This window comes from Cervus canadensis, chromosome 9 (genome assembly GCF_019320065.1).
Source record: "Cervus canadensis isolate Bull #8, Minnesota chromosome 9, ASM1932006v1, whole genome shotgun sequence".
NCBI classification, from domain to species: Eukaryota; Metazoa; Chordata; class Mammalia; order Artiodactyla; family Cervidae; genus Cervus; species Cervus canadensis.
In genome coordinates, this window is record NC_057394.1 from 79,186,768 (window position 1) to 79,204,144 (window position 17,377).

Genomic DNA, 17,377 nt, shown 5'->3' on the forward strand with positions numbered 1-17,377 from the left:
TTCTCACGTGTTAGTACTTTTAATGTTGCGCACATCAAATTATAGGAAAAAGACAACTATAAACAAGACGCAGTCCCTCTACTTCCATGAACAGCACAGGGCATTACAGCAAGCCAAGTTTATGTTCAACCATCAAATGCGGTTCTCCCATTAGTTCACTTTGCGATGGGTCTGAAAAGAAACAAATATAAACATGTAAAAGGTTCTCAAAAAAAGATAAATTCTCTGATTCTACTCACATGAAAATTTAAATTAGGCAAAGCAAATATAAAGTGACAGAAAATATACCGCTGGCTGCCTGGGGCCAAGGGTGGGGGAGCTGACTGCAAATGGACCAAGGAAACTTTTGGGGGATGATGAAAACATTTTATATCTTGATTGAGGAGACAGTTTCACAGCTGCACATGTTTACTAGAATTCAGACTGGACACTGTAAAATGGATGCATTCCACTGTATGTCAACTATATCTCAATTCAGTTGATTTTAAAAGAAAATACAGATTGAAAAAGTTCTCATGTTTCAAACTTCTTAAATTTTCCAGTGGCTTCCAAGTTGAGTCTAGGAACAATCGCTAAGAGATTAAGCAATCCTTAATGTAATTTACAATTTCATCTCTATCATTCTGTGCTATGTTGCAAACACATATATACACAAACCAGAATCCTAGACTAAAAAAACCCTAGAAATCTTCTCTCTTGTCTGTATTGATGAGTCAGACAAAAGTCTTACTTTAACTGTGATAATGCACCTAAGAATTCTAAAAATGAATACCAACAGTAAGTTTCCTATAAACAAAGCGTTTTCTTTTTTACTCCTCCAAAGAGGATACCCAATGAATTAAACTGTAAAATCAGCTTATTAAAATAAATAATCATTAAAATAATGATTATCAAGAATAACAAATCAATTTGGATATTTCCTCACTGGACCTCCTGAGACTGGAGATGACTGTGTCATTATCAGTTTAGGAATCCTGACTCTGGCCACTTGTCACACAACATAGTAGCCTCAACAACAGCTGATAACTGTTATAATTATTAATAAATGGTTACATATACAAGAGTTTGCTACAATTATCAACAGAGTAGAGGACTATGTATACAACGGGCATCCAAAACCCAATAAGTATGTCTATACAGGAATACAAAGAACAAAGGTGTCCGCTATAGCAGTGCTTCATGTTAATGAGAGAAAAGTATGCATCTCTCAACACAGGTACTGATGCAGCATACCTCCTGTAAGATACACACAGTACGAAACCAACTGTGTTAAAAGATAAATACTAAGCAATGCCAAATATCTTCTGATTTTATGTGAAAAGTCTGGAAGGACACCCACTAACTAAAAGCAGCAGCCAAATAGGGAGGGAAGGAGGGAGATGGGTTGGGGGTAATTAATCATGGCAGACGTGAGTCTTGGCTATAACGTTCTCAATTTTTAAACAAAGAATATCCTCATTTACATAATGCCAACTTTCCTTGAAACTCTGCTTCTCTAAGCCTTTTGATTTAATAAAACACTTGCCCGAGAAGACTGCACACCCTATGCTGATGAGCAAGGCCCCAGCCCACGGAGGGCCCTCCCAGGCGGGAAGAGACACCTTGATCAGTCTCCGTTTCCTCATCTTCAAGTGACAGGAAGGGAGTAAACGGAAGGCCACATTCAGCATTAGGAAAAAATCTCATAATCTCTTCCCTTCCTTATAATATAGCATGCAGATTCTCGTGGGCCAAGCACTTCCCTGATGAGCAAGTAAGCAAAACCTTCATCACCTCCAAACTTCAAAAAAATGTACGGATTTTCATCCCAGCTTAATAGTCTTCATGTTGCACTTAGATTAACACAGTACTTCCTCACTGTAGACTTTAAAATTCCTTCTGTATCAAAGGTGATGAGGAGAATGTGGTGAGCCAGAGCTTTCCTCACTCAGCACGAACCAGGCACCTTAGGAGGTCCTGGGGACACAAGAGTGAATAAGACAAAGTCCCTGGCTCTCCTGGGGCCTGTATTTAAGTTGGGAAAACAAATAAGAAACAAGAAAACACCAGAAGAGTGATATGCAAAGAATTAAAGTAAGGTGACAGGGTGACTGGGGGCACGTTAGACTGAGTAGTCAAGGAAGGCCTCTGTAAAGGGGTGGCATTTAAACTGGGACTTGAGAAGTGAGGGGAAAGTATTCTAAGCAGAAGAAACAGCTAAGGCAAGGCCTAGCTGTTCACCTTACTTGTTTTAAATGAGGTCTAAATGTAAAAGCTTAGACATCCGAGGTTTCCTGCACTCAAAAAGTGCCCTCACAGAAGAGGCTCATGAGACTTCTGCTATGTCCAGAGCACTTCCTTACCAAACATCGGCAGCCAAGCAAAACTAGTATTATTTAATCCTGCTTCGTTTTTCTGTTTCTCCTTAACTGCTGGAGAATGAGCACAGGCCATACTGGACAGAACTGTATTTGCTCTCTTTCCTCAGAACCAGAAAAAAACAGGATGCTACATGATCTCAATTAAAAGTCATTGACCTCAAACATCATACAATCATCCAGAGAAACTTGTTAAAATTTTTTTCTTCATTAGTATTCGCCATCTATAGAAACATATCTAGGAGGACAAGGAGGGTATTTTTGAAGAAAACTTTTATTTTTTTCTAGATGTTTTTAAAGCTAGTCATATCCCACAAATGTTCTGAATACTGCAACAACAATCCTTGTTTAAGCTGCCCTAAGAATATCACACTGTAGTCACACATCAGACTATCCTCAGGACATGAAATCAATGACTGTCAATGGTTGACTGAAATGACTATAATCTCAGAACTCCATAGACATCTTTCACTTTTAAAACCAGTTAAAGAACAGTTATCATCATTAAATTTTATCTTATTTCAGTGAATAAACACAAGTGAATTTAATCAACTACAAGCTACATGATGACAAAGACACTGTAGGTTTCGTTTGCTGTTGTTGCCTTGTATATTTCTGGGGCTCCAGAAAAAGGTGTGGAATGACACTTACCATTAAGAATATCTTCAAATCCAATAGTCTCATCATTACCCCTCAAAATATCCAGTGAAAGGTTTGAGCTTGGAAGAAATGGAAGACGCTGAACCTTTAGGAAAAGTATAAAAGAGCAAACTTAGAAATAGTAAAGAGAAAAAAACATACATGATCACATTTCAGTGTCTTCATAATTTGCAAAATTCAAACTAAATAAAATATCACTTTAACGGGGGGGGGGGAGGGGAGGAATGGTAAGTCCATATTTTAGACCCAAATTTTTAATTCTTCATAACCTTATTCAAAATATAGACACTGAAATTGAAAGCTTTTACTAATACCTAATAATCCCATCAGGTCCACACATTATTTGGGGGCTTTGCATCTGTCCAAGGCATACCATGTGATGAAACACAAAATCATCGAGTCTAACATCATGTTTTGTTTCTAAAAAACATGCGACAATCAAATTCCTGAAGAAATTCTGAAGAAATGCACTGAGAGCATTTCTTCACTTAATAAACTGATCATTTATTTTGTATGTTGTTCTGTGCTCATAGCACAAATACAAGTCATGACCCTTTTAAACAGTAGTGATAACTCGAGATGAAGATCAAAGTCATCTGTGGGCTTTTAAAACCTACAATGCCATTCTGAACTAGTGCTATCTACATTTTCCAATTATTAATTACATATACTGCAGACTGGGGTTCCCTTGTGGCTCAGCTGGTAAAGAATCCGCCTGTAATGCAGGAGACCTGGGTTTGATCCCTGGGTTGGGAAGATCCCCTGGAGAAGGGAAAGGCTACCCACTCCAATATTCTGGCCTGGAGAATTCCATGGTCTGTATAGTCCATGGGGTCACAAAGAGTCAGACACGACTGAGCGACTTTCACTTATACTGCAGACCAGTACCTAAGTACAATGCAGAAAGCATGGGCTAGAAGTCAGAGGTTCAACCTCTGGGTTCAAACACTGCTTTCAGTACTCACCAATCCTACGGCCTTGCCTAGTTACCTGACCTGTCTCACCCTGGTTCAGTACCTGTGACATAGGCCAGTAGCACCTTTCCCTCACACCTGCAGCAGTGTGCTATAAAGAATGGCAGTCACTGGCACATACTCAACAAACTTTAATGCAGCCAAACCAAATTTTCCATTTTTCTCTTCTTTGTTAGCTATCCAGCAGTCACTGGAATCAATGCAGTGTGATATGAGAGAATCTAGAGCATAGATGGGGGACAGTTCTTAAACACCTGGAAGGACATTTTCTTTCTGAGCAACATGTGTACTCAGCGATATACAACCTGCCCACTAGACACCTCCACTTGGATATTCCTAGAGGCACCATAAATTCAAAGTAACTCTCCAAAAGGAGAGAAATATAAAAGTGGATGCCTGTAAATATCCAGACACTGAGCCTCTAATCGAAGGTGTTTCCCATTTCAAAGCTGTTTTTCTCTATGAAGTAGGAATGGAGGTCATATCCTAACAGGGGGAAAGTAGGAGAGGCTGCAGGGAAGAAGAGAAGGTGAGGTTTGTACAGCTTTTACCAGAGAGAAGACTCCTCCCAATCAGTTCAGCACACAGATGGGAGGCATGCAAACTGACAGCCAGAAACCCACCTGCTGCACTGCCTTGAATTCCATCTGCAGTTTTAGTGGTGCAAAAAGACCCTGGATGTTTCTCAGTGTGGAGAAGTTCATCTTATCTTGGTTGAGCTGGTACTACGAAGACAACACATATTTTTTTTTTTTTTTAAACACATAATTTTAAATGTGACATTCTGTTTTCAAAACAGTGAGCACTGACGTCCATGTGACACATACATACACAGAACCCTCTAGGTGGTCTTCAGGACATCTGTACATGTCCTACCCCCTCTGGGAGTGACTTTCTCCACCTATCTATCTGATTAATACAGGTCTAAAACTGTTCAAGTGTCCCCTCTTCTAGAAAGCCTTCCATAGGTTGGCTGCTCCATCCGCGGTCCTCTATAGTGCTTCAGCCAGTCCCAATCCACTGCTTATCGTCCCATTAAATTTTCAGCCCCTAAAGGATGGGGATGATGTCATACCCATCTGTGTACATCCTGTGCCTAGCAGTAACTTGGAGATGAAGGGCTTGAAAAAAAGATCCAAGGCGGGAGGGATGGGCTTGGAGATCAACAGCAAAAATGGCAGGGAGAAAATATAAAAGAAAAAAAAAGATCACCAAGTGAGGAAATGTTATGACAGGAATGGAGAGGTGGACCAACCTCTAGAAATGTCCATAAAAAAGATAAAAAGGTGTAGAAAGGAAGCTTTAGTGAACCAAAGCCTATTCCATAAGGATACTGAAAACAAGGTTTCATGTTCTTCATAATTGTCTTAATCATGTATTACTAACAGCATTTTTCTACTAGAGGGTAAAAATAAAACCACAGGTAACATACTTACATTTTTTTCTGATAATTCAAGAGGATGACTGGGCAGAAGTTCATTTTTCACACAAGAAAAACTGAAAATAAACATTTAAGAGGGAGGTTACAGATCACTCAATACCTAGAGCTCAAAATTATCTATCAGTGCTGTCATACAATGAAATGGCACAGGGAGCTTGAAGGGGATGAACAAACTATTCTGTATGCTGACTGTGGTGGTAATTGTGGGAATTAAAACATATATAATTCACAGAACTACACTAAGAGGGAAAAAATCAAGTATTCTATATATTGTTGTAAATATATCTATTATAGATCCTGGAGGTCAAGAATTCAATAAACTGGAGAGAACCCTCCAAAAAATGGTGCTAAGTGATGCTCTATATCTGGAAGAAACTCAATAGTGTGTGTACTACTATTACTGTGATGATGTGATTCTTTTATTACATAAAATATCTACATCTCTCCTGTTTACAGCTAATGCATATTCAATAGTTAATATATTTTTGATAAACACACACTGAAAAACATGTTTGAGATTTACCAACTACCTACTATATACAAGTACTGTATTAGGTGATACATAGCTAGAACCAGGCCACGGGTCTCTATCCCTCTCTCTATATAAACATCACCATCTTATTTTCCAAGCCAGGATTTAAGAGCTGAAAGAAACCTCAGAAATCCTGTAACATCAGTATTTATCAATACTGTCTTTGTACAAAGCATTACCCTTAAGTGGAATTTGAAAATGGTCCTGCTCATGGTAATCTTACAATCTGAGAAGAAAAAGGAGCATTTCGTGTATGTGTAGCAGGGGTGGGGGGAACGGACCAAAACCCAAAACCAAATCATCAGGACTCGGTTACTGGTTAGCTTATGAATTTGATTATACTATAAATCAAATTATATCTCCAATTCCGAAGGCAATATACTGCATCTTTTACTACAAAATGGAAAGACAATGAGGCATTATGTCTGCTTCCAGAGACCAATATTAGAATGACATTCTATGACTAAATACCTTCTAAGTAAACATAAAATTCAAAGCACAGTATGTACACAGTGGGGAGGATATTTGACTAAACAGAAAAAACCAACTGCCAAGAAAAAGGACCAGTACTAGAAAATGAGACCTAAACATATAAAAACATAAAGGAAATCAAGGGAAGGGGTATAACTGTGCTATAACTAGAAATGTAAAACAAGAGCAGCTAAGACTTACTTAATGCTTACTAATGTCACATATTGGTCTAAGTATTTTCCAGGGATTAGCTCATTTATTCTTCAAAGTAAGACAGATGCCATTACTAGCCTTGTTTCACAGATGAGGACACTGAGACACAGAACAGTTAGGTAATCTGCCCAGGGGCACACATCTAGTAAATAGCAGAGTCATAACCAAAACCCAGAGCCCATGCTCTTTACTGCTCTTTAGTATCTCCCAAAGAAAAGTGAATTACTCCCAATTTATCTTAGTTAATAAGATGAAGAACAAAGGGCTCTCTAAGTTATCAGGAGCAAAAAGAAGAATCCCACCAAATTGTGCTGCCAGGTAATCTCTCCTAGGAGTACATACTTTCTTGAGAACCTGGTACTCTGGTAAGATGCTTCTTCCACTACAGAAACATCCAAGCTTCCTCTCCTCCCTCCCTCTAGTCTAAAGTATACTATTGCTATCTTATCAATTAAATACATATTTATGGCTTGTCAAAGATCTAAAGAATATTGTGAAAAATAATTCACATATTATAACAAAGTCACAACTCCCCTACATACCCTTTTCGAAGAAGATCATGACTTTCAAAAGGTCCACTTGCTGACAGCTCAGTAACTGGAATACTGTCCTTTAGCTGAGATCCAAGTCCTCTGGCATTCTACAACACAAATAAAAAACACTATTATATATTAAAAAAATGTTAACTCACACTGAACCTCTATGTAAAAATACTGTTTAAGCATCAGAGAAAAGATAAGGTCTCTGCCCTCTAAGAGACTACAGTCTAGGCCATTACTATGAGCCTCAGCATCACGTAGAGGGTTGCACAAGGTTCAGTGAATAATCTGGAATTTGGGGCAGGAAGGATTCCTGATAGCTGAGTGCTCTCAGACTGAAAGGCATTCCAGGAAAAAAAGAACATGGGTAAAGGTATAAAAATATAAATGAACAAGCCACAAGTAGTTTGAGATGATCAGCTAACTATATGTCTGAGTACGGCAGAAAGAAAGGCTGGCAAAAAGAAAAAATGAAAAGGCTTAAATATGCAAAAAAATTCAGATTTTGTTCTGAAATTGAGCACCTGATCATGATCAGATTTACTTTTACTGGGAACATCCCTCCTTTACGTCGGAATGATGAGCACAGAATGAAAAAAGTTGAGGACAGAATCCTGGGGGATACCATTCCTTAAGGACAAAGAACAAGGAAAATGGAATTAAGAATGGACAGAAGAGCTAGAAGAGAGTGGTCACAGAAGCTGAAGAAAAAAGGGAATCTCAGAAAGTGTTTGGTTCCTTTAAGAGGGTGCTACCTGTGAAAAATAAACACACTTAATCAGGTTGGCCTAAATAAAAAGAAACAAAAAGCTAAGATTCACAGTATATTTGGTACTTGTGTATTGTCACCCTACTCATTTACACTGTAATTTAATTACCAAATATTTATATCTACTATGTGGCAGGTACTCTACTAGATGCTGAAGATACATATCTGGCATCTAGGGCTTAGTATAATGAAGAGAGAATAAATATGCATAATAAAAATGTAACAAACATTACAACAGGTAAAACACAAGATGCTGAGTTTAAACCATCTGGTGCTAAATGCAACATCCTTGCAATCCTGAAGAAAAATGTAAAAAAGCTACAAGCAGTTTGGTATTTAGTCTATACTCTTCTAGGAGAAACTACTCTGGAAAATTAGCTTTTTAAATTGCTGTTTTACTTCAATTCGTGCATTTCACTAGGGTCAGGTGCTGTAGTCTGTCCAGGGTTTCTCCAATCTACTACCCAAGTCCAGGCTCTCACACCTGGATAACTTTAAGAGCACTCTACTGGGTCTTGCTGCCTGTAGACTCTTCCAAATTTTCCAGTTCTACACAGCAAAGTCTGCTTGACATGCAATCTCCTCCAACAAAGCTGGGAGAAACCAAAAAACAAACAAAAAAATCTTTCACTGCTTGGTCAATGCCTTGTCTGAAAAACACTGTCCAAGGCCCAAAGCCTGGAACTCCAGAACCTGCACAACAGGTTTCAACTCCCCTGAACAGAAGTCACGGTTAATTAGGAAAAGAAGTTGAAATCTAGTGTCTGTCACTAACCTAACAGGTGCCTGTGATGAAGGCACAGAACCTCTCCGGCCCTGCCTACTCATCCTTCCAGGTATCTGATCTCCTTACAGGACTAGAGTTGTATGACTGTACCTTCCCAAACGTTATTTCCTACATGCACAGTTCTCTTCCTCCCAGACTGCTTTATTGTAGAGTGACACAAGAAAAGTCTCTTCTAGGCACAAACAAAAGGGGGGTTGTGATCTCTGAGTTCTACCCGTTATCACTTTGCCAATTCCCTTCTGTAAAATATCAGGATCAGTACATGATGCTTCTAAAAGAGTAGCAGAGGGGAGCAAATCTATGAAAAGTTAACACTAGTTATTTCAGTGTGTCTTTTAAATTTTTATTTAGCTGTGCCAGCTCTTAGTTGCAGCATGTGGGATCTTTAGTTGCACCCTGCAAACTCTTAGTTGCAGCATATGGGATCTAGTTCTCTAACCAGGGATGGAAGAACCCCCGCCCCCCAACATGGGTAACACCAAGAGTCTTAGCCACTGGCCCACCAGGGAAGTCCCTCTGAGGGTTTAGAAAACCTCTTTTCTATGTTCAGCAGTATTCGCCAACAGAACTGTTAGTCGCTCAGCCACGCCCAACTCTTCTTCGAAACCCCATGGACTTGCAGTCCACCAGGCTCCTGTGTCCATTTGATTTTCTAGGCAAGGATACTGGAGTGGGTTGCCATTCCCTTCTCCAAGGGATCTTCCCGACCCAGGGATCGAACCCAGGTCTCCTGCACTGCAGGCAGATTCTCTACCTACTGAGCTACAAGAGAAGCCCATTCACCAACAGAAGCTTTCTAGATCTGGACTGGTATTAAGAGTCACGGGACAATGACGATTCAGGACATCTCCCCCAAATATCAAACCTTTTTAAGTTAAGAAGAGGAAAAAAAGAGAAGGGGCGGGGGAGGAGGAGGACTCCACTAACAACGTTAACACATGGGGAGTAACAAGTATTTTACCCCCTCCAACGCCTGGCATGCTACAAACTCCCCAAAATGTTGGCAAAGTAAAAGCAGAGTGATGGAAAGCCGACCCATAGTTGTGGGTTTGTTTATCCAGGCGGTTCCGAGGGTCGGGGGGCGGGTGAGGAGTTTGGGGGACACGACTCCCAAGGGTTTGCCCCTCGGAGGAGGGCTAACGGGCGGTGCCCCCACCCCAAGACCGCCGCAACTTTCGGATTTGCCCTTGCCAGCTCGTCGCCGACTACAGGAAGGGACCGAGGTCGGGGTCGGCTGAGGGACCTGGGGGGTGGGAAGAGAGAAGAGGAGGTGAAGAGAGGAGGAAGCCGAGGCTAGGCTCCCGGCACCAGCGCCGGAGCCCGGCCCAGACGGCCACGAGTACCCCTGAACCCCGTGACTCGACAGATCATGGCGGGAGAGGCCGGCCTTCTCCTCCCGCCGCCGCCGGCGCGACGGGCAGGGAGGCGGCGGGCTGCTCCTGCGGCCACAGACCCGAGCCCGCCGGCCACTCGGGTCGCCCGCGGTGGGGGTGGGGGGGTGTCTCACTCACCATTTTCGACTCGCTCAGCGTACAGAAGCTCTCCCCTTGACGGTCAGCCGGCCCCGCCGCTCACTTCCGTTTCCGGGCTTGCCCCCCCCCAACATCCGCCGGAAGTGCGTCCGTCCGGGCGAAGGAAGGAAGGAGGGCGCGGGGCGCTGAGAGGGAGCCGCGCGGGGCCGGGGCTCCCACGCTTGAGGTCCCGAGGGACCTGGGGCCAAGGGCGCTGTGAGGGATGTGGGCTGGCGGAGGGCGGGAAGGGGGGCCTCGGGCCTTTGCTCTCTTCGTCAGCAACCCCGACCGCCGGGGGAGGGGCAATGTGCTTTGCCAGGTGCGTCGCCCCGTCAGTATAAAATTTCTGAGGTAAAGGTGACATTTTTTTTTCATAACGATAAGCAAGGCCCAGGTGGGGTGAGTGGCTAGCCTGCAGCAAACGTGGAACCCAAGGGTTTTCCCAGTTTCTTTTGCTTTTTTTTATATTTAAATGACGTATCGACGGCGTCCTGTGTTTAGAACTTTGGGCCGAGGCTAAAAATAGAGAAATGAACCGGCTCCTGTGGGTCCTGCGCTATAGCAGTAGAGGAGCTCTTGGCGGTGGCCAGGGTGACAGCTAAGTTAAGTATAATTGAGGGCTCTTATTGGGGCTTCCCTGGTAGCGCAGCTTTTAAAAATTCGCCTGCAATGCAGGAGACCCGGGTTCGATTTCTGGGTCGGGAAGATCCGCTGGAGAAGAGATAGGCTACCCACTCCAGCGTTCTTGGGCTTCCCTTGTGGCTCAGCTGGTAAAGAATCCGCCTGCAGTGCAGGACACCTGGGTTGGATCCTGGGTTGGGAAGATCCCCTGCGGGAGGCATGGTAACTCACTCAAGTATTCTGGCCTGGAGAATTCCATGAACAGAGGAGCCTAGCGGGCTACAGTCCATGTGGTCACAAAGAATGGGACAGGACTGAGCTGCTTTCACTTCACGAGGACTCTTATTATATAGTGACAATTCAAAGTGCTGAAAGTGTAGGTGAAGTGGGTACCGCGATTACCTCAGTTGTACAGGTGCTGAAAACAAGATAAAAGAGTTTAAATAGATATACCGAAAGACACCTAATCCATTATGGTTAGAGTCACACACTATAGTGTGTTGCCTTCCGAATATGATGCGGGAAAAACAGCCTTGGGTTTTGTCACCATGTAGTGGAAATAACTTAAGGAATCCTTGGGCTGACAGCCAAGATGTGAGAGTGAATTAGGTAGGGGAGAATTGCTGGCAGATTTGGTGCAAAAACTCAAGTGGGAGAGAAAGCCTGTGTGGCTAGTTCAAAGTAAGGTAGTGAGTAGTGTGAGATGAGGGGCTTCCCAAATGGCTCAGTGGTGAAGAATCCACCTGCAACACAGGAGACTTGGGTTTGATCCCTGGGTCTGGAAGATCCCCTGAAGGAGGAAGTGGAAACCCACTCCAGTATTCTTGCTTGGAGAACCCCACGGACAGAGGAGCCTGGTGGGCTACAGTCCATGGGATTGCAAAGAGTCAGACATGACTTAGCTGACTGGACATGTGTGAGATGAGTCTTAAATGGAGGCAGATTTATTATGGAGGCCCTGGTGTGCCAGATTAAAAATGAAGCTTTATCTTTAAAAAGGCATGGAAGGATTTTAAGGAGGGAGGTGATAAGGTTGTATGTGTTATGCATATCCACTGTTGTGATCCCACAACTTGAATGGCTGTGATAATCCACATTTCGAGAATTGTGCATTGCTGTTGTTATGTGTTTCTTCTGGCTCTTCAGAATGTCCGTCTTTATCCAGAGATTGGAGCTTGAGTGTTTCATTTGCATCTTTTTCCTTTCTCTCAGTTCTAAGGATAAAATTGAAAACTACATCTCTATTTTTTTAATTTAATTTTTATTTTGTATTGGTCATAGTTGGTTTACACTGTTTTGTTTCAAGTGTACAGTAAAGTGGTTCAGTTGTACTTATACCCATTCTAAAACTGAATCTTAAAAAATTATTTTTTTTTAATGTTTGTTGATTGCTCATGATTCAGTCATGAAATATTCGTTGAGCATTAGCTTGGTTCTAGATTCTGGGGCTGAATAGGAGAAAAAGCCATTTCTCTGTACTTGAGCTACTTTTGTTTTCTCAGGGCCATAGACATGTAAACATATTAAAATGAAATGTGTAAATGCTTAATAGAGAAAGGAGCTTGATCAGGGAATGGTTGGGAACAAGGAGAGAGGGGACTTGAGGAGGAAACGTGGAAAGACAGGGATTTGCAAGCAGTCACATTCGAAGACTGTGTCCATGTGGCTGGAGTCCTGGGTGAGTAGGTGGAGCAAGATGAGATGAGACTGGAGGGACTGACTGGAACTGAAAGGAAGAGCCCCTGTACAAAGTGCTGAGGTCTGGGATGTCTTGTAGGAAAGAGGAGATAATGCCGGTCTTGTCATAAACACTTGACATTTAAAAAAGAATTATTCTGGTGGCAACATAAGGGATATATGGATTCAGGAGGAACCAGAATACCATTTAGAGCGTTGCAGTAGTCCAAGACAGGGATGATAAAGATATCAGTGAAGGTGGCACAGCATATTAGAAAGACTTTGAGAAGCAGCAGTGAAAGATGATGAACTCAAGAAACAGTAGACTTTACAGACAGCCAGAGGAGTGGGAGCCTGCCATGGAGATGAAAAAGAAATGGTCAGAGAGACAGAAGAAAAATCAAATTGCTATCTTAGAATCTGAAGGGGAAGAAAGTGCTGAGAGGTTGAAAGTGGTTCAAAATAGAGGTTAGAATGTGGTTTTCAAATGGCTTTAAAAAGTCATGAAGTCTTGAAAATAGGCCTTTGATGACCAATGTGAAGGCAGTCAAGGAGAAAATCACCTTATTTTGAGCAGTGAACATACCCATATTTATATCCTTTTTAAAAAGTTTATTACAGCATCAACTAATACAAGACAGTGTTGGTTATGCTAAAGTAAGTTAAACAGATACATTAGATTTGATTCTAGAATGGTTTGATATGGTTGCTTAAGCTTTGTATACATTATAGAGTTTGGAGGCTACAGTAATAATAGTTAACATCTGTTATGTGTCAGGCCCTATTCTTGGTTCTTGACATGCCCCTTCAGTTCATCCTCAATTACTCTATGAAGTAGATCGTACTATATCCACTTTTTATATAAGAAGTCAGTCTTGTTATATGCTGTGTATGAGAAAAAGTATTTTCTTTTACTTTATTTTTTGATGTCTTCCTTAACTTTTAGCCTCTCTGGCAGAAATATTTGTTGAATGTATGTTATTGAACATAGAAAGAAACTCCGATTTGGACTGTAGGCCAGTAATAAAACCTGGATGAAAAGCAGGTGAATGAGCACAGCCAGGCAAGAGCAGAGGTTGGTTATTAGGAGATGTGAAGCACATCGAGTTGAAAAATCCCCATGGCTTTGGCCAAATCCTCATCCGTCCAAAAGAAGAGGAAGGGTAGAGTCAAGTAGATGCGTGCATTTCAGAGAAGAGGAGTCAAGTTGATAGTTAATGATGGAGCGGTAGCTGTCCATACTAAGAAGCAGTGGTGTTTTCTTGCTCTGTGTGAGTCAGGGAAAGTGGAAGAAAGAGCAGACACCACTGGACCAGCTTTTGAGGACAGTGGCATCATTTGTGATAAAGCTAGGTTTCAGGCAGCGCTAAGATGTGCAGACAACTTGCAACAGAGTAGAAGGTACCAGGAAGTCTTGGTTGCAGCGGACCAGGGAAGTTTGGTTGCATGTTCTCAGGGCCACAGCAGCAGAGGAGTACCTGAGTAGAGATGTCAGTTTCTCTCCTTTCTGCCCTCATGCAGCCTATACACATTTTACCATAATCTCTAGCACTCAGACTGTTTCCCACAGACTCCTACAATCAGGGGCCATGTCTTACAAATTATTCTATCTGAAATAGAATAATTTGTAGAAATTGTAGAAAGCACCCACTAATGTTTATTAAATGAAAAGTGGAGGGGAGGAATGGATAAATGGATACTTGTGCCTAAGAGGTAAGACTGACTAATATGGCTGGGAAGTAGGCTGGAAGTAGGTTTGGAGAAGTTTCCAGAAGCACCCTTCTATACCTGGAGCCCAACCTGAAAGCTCAGCACTATAAGCCAAGACCCTAAATCCTTTTCTGGTTCCAAGTATGCCCCTTCCCTCCGGACTGGACTCAACAAAAACTGCCATCCTACCACAGTCTCTACAATTCTGACATCAGCTGACATCAGGAGCCACAGTGTGTGTGTGTATGTGTGTGTTGTGCCCAACCTTCTCATCGCTGCCAGCTGCACATTCTGGCCGGGCCTGCTTAGCCTTTCTCTACCCCCCCACCCCCACCCCCACCCCCAGCCTCTCTAAACACTTCTTTTGAGCTTTGAAATCAGAATGGGGGGATTTGGAGAGGGGCTGGTGCAAGGCTTGGTGGCGTGGTGATGTTTTCCTTTAGCATTTAAGGTAGAAGAGTGAGCTCTTCATTGTCTGAGAGAGAAAGCAATTCATGGAAAAAGTTAATAAAACATATTCTCTTCAAGGTAGGTAAAATTTCAGCTCAGTTGCTCAGTTGTGTCCGACTCTTTGGGACCCCATGGACCGCAGCACACCAGGCCTCCCTGTCCACCATCTCCCGAAGTTTACTCAAACTCATGTCCATTGAGTCGATGATGCCATCCAACCATCTCATCCTCTGTCATCCCCTTCCCCTCCTGCCCTCAATCTTTCCCAGCATCAGGGTCTTTTCAGATGAGTCAGCTCTTCGCATCAGGTGGCCAAAGTATTGGGAGTTTCAGCTTCAGCATCAGTCCTGATGAATAGGATGGACTGGTTGGATCTCCCTGCAGTCCAAGGGATTCTTAAGGGTCTTCTCCAACACCACAGTTCAAAAGCATCAGTTCTTTGGCACTCAGCTTTCTTTATTGTCCAGCTCTCACATCCGTACATGACTACTGAAAAAACCATAGCTTTGACTAGATGGACCTTTATTGGCAAAGTAATGTGTCTGCTTTTTAATATGCTGTCTAGGTTGGTCATAACTTTGCTTCCAAGGAGCAAGCCTCTTTAAATTTCATGGCTGCAGTCACCATCTGCAGTGATTTTGGAGCCCCCAAAAATAGTCTGTCACTGTTTCCATTGTTTCCCCACCTATTTGCTACAAAGTGATGGGACCAGATGCTATGATCTTAGTTTTCTGAATGTTGAGTTTTAAGCCAGCTTTTTCACTCTCCTCTTTAACTTTCATCAAGAGACTCTAGTTCTTCTTTGCTTTCTGTCATAAGGGTGGTGTCATCTGCGTATCTGAGGTTATTGATATTTCTCCCGGCAATCTTGATTCCAGCTTTGCTTCATCCAGCCCAGTGTTTCTTATGATGTACTCTACATATAAGTTAAATAGGCAGAGTGACAGTATACAGCCTTGACGTACTCCTTTCCCGATTTGGAACGAGTCTGTTGTTTCATGTCCATTTCTAACTGTTGCTTCCTGACATGCATGCACATTTCTCAGGAGGCAGGTCAGGTGGTCTGGTATTGCCATATTCCCATCTCTTTAAGAATTTTCCAGAGTTCATTGTGGTCCATACAGTCAAAGGCTTTGGCATAGTCAATGAAGCAGAAGTAGTTGTTTTTCTGGAACTCTCTTGCTCTTTCGATGATCCAATGGATGTTGGCAGTTTGATCGCTGTTTCCTCTGCCTTTTCTAAATCCAGCTTGAACATCTGGAAGTTCACAGTTCATGTACTGTTGAAGCCTGGCTTGGAGAATTTTGAGCATTCCTTTGCTAGCGTGTGAGATGAGTGCAATTGTGCGGAAGTTTGAGCATTCTCTGGCATGCCTTTCTTTGGGATTGGAATGAAAACTGCCCTTTTCCAGTCCTGTGGCCACTGCTGTGTTTTCCAAATTTGCTGGCATATTGAGTGCAGCACTTTGACAGCATCATCTTTCAGGATTTGAAATAGCTCAACTGGAATTCATCACCTCCACTAGCTTTGTACATGGTGATGCTTCCTAAGGCCCACTTGACTTCGAATTCCAGGATGGCTGGCTCTAGGTGAGTGATCACACCATCATGATTATCTGGGTTGTGAAGATCTTTTTTATATAGTTCTTCTGTGTATTCTTGCCACCTCTTCATATCTTCTGCTTCTGTTAGGTCCATACCATTTCTGTCCTTTATTGTGTCCATCTTTGCATGAAATGATCCCTTGGTAAACATTAGATGTTTCCCTTGGTAAACATCTAAGGTAAACTTAGAGCTGTTGTATTAAGTATAAATTTCAGAAATTGCTCCCCTGCAATTGGCAAGGGTGCTACAAATTTCAACTAAAGAAGAAAGTTACTGTGTTTCAGAGGACCAGAAAATAACCTCCAGATATAAAGAGTACCTCCAGCTCCTCTTTAAACTGAATTCTGAGTGTTGGGAAAGGTTCAGTGTGCTTAATTTAAGATAAATCTTATTTACACATCTTTCTTTGCAAGTCCGTTCATAAGTGTTAAGAGATGAAGGAATATGTTACATCAAGTTTATTTGACGGACCCTTCTCTTTAACCCTCAGAGATGGGTGTTTCTTATTTCTTCTGAAATATTTTGCTGTGTTTTCAGTTCAGTTCAGTCACTCAGTCGTGTCTGACTCTTTGCGACCCCATGAACCGCAGCATGCCAGGCCTCGCTGTCCATCACCAACTCCCAGAGTCCACCCAAACCGATGTCCATTGAGTCGGTGATGCCATCCAACCATCTCATTCTCTGTCATCCCCTTCTCCTCCTGCCCTCAATCTTTCCCAGCATCAGAGTCTTTTCAAATGAGTCAGCTCTTCACATCATGTGGCCAAAATATTGGAGTTTCAGCTTCAGCATCAGTCCTACCAGTGAACACCCAGGACTGATCTGCTTTAGGATGGACTGGTTGGATCTCCTTGCTGTCCAAGGCTACTTTTAAAGAGTGTCCTCTGCTTATGAAAAGTGGGGTTTTGATAATACTAGAGTGGACTCTTTGGAATCCAGGTGTTTTCTTTTATGTCTGCACTGCATCAGGCACAACTGAGGTTAGCATTCTACTTTCCTTGCTTTTACAGCCCTGTCTCAGGTATGTGTGGTTTGTTTTTTGGGGGGCTGTGTTGTGAGGC

General features: G+C 42.3%; 1 protein-coding gene and 1 long non-coding RNA gene across 9 annotated transcripts in view; one reads left to right on the forward strand and one right to left on the reverse strand.

Annotated features, from left to right (window-relative positions):
• LOC122447337 (proteasome maturation protein) lies at positions 1-10,434 on the reverse strand. Its single transcript, XM_043477904.1, has 6 exons — positions 10,255-10,434; positions 7,191-7,288; positions 5,428-5,488; positions 4,615-4,716; positions 3,009-3,102; positions 1-171 (listed from the first exon to the last, which is right to left on the reverse strand). Exons 1-6 carry the CDS (start codon positions 10,255-10,257, stop codon positions 104-106), a joined length of 426 nt encoding a protein of 141 aa, XP_043333839.1. The 5' UTR covers positions 10,258-10,434; the 3' UTR covers positions 1-103.
• LOC122447338 overlaps positions 10,435-17,377 on the forward strand; it is a 24,229-nt gene continuing 17,286 nt past the window's right edge. For 5 of the 8 annotated variants that reach the window (XR_006271187.1, XR_006271188.1, XR_006271189.1 and 2 more), the window contains exon 1: positions 10,488-10,605. This is a non-coding gene — a long non-coding RNA (uncharacterized LOC122447338). Of the gene's footprint in view, positions 10,606-17,377 lie in introns of all 8 variants that reach the window. The other 3 variants (XR_006271190.1, XR_006271185.1, XR_006271184.1) reach the window with 3 other exon arrangements.

Coding starts and splice junctions, on each gene's coding strand:
- LOC122447337 (XM_043477904.1), bottom strand. Junction 3,103..4,614: donor AATTCAAGGCAGTGCAGCAG/GTGGGTTTCTGG, acceptor CTTTTCCTAAAG/GTTCAGCGTCTTCCATTTCT. Junction 172..3,008: donor ATTTGAAGATATTCTTAATG/GTAAGTGTCATT, acceptor GTTTCTTTTCAG/ACCCATCGCAAAGTGAACTA.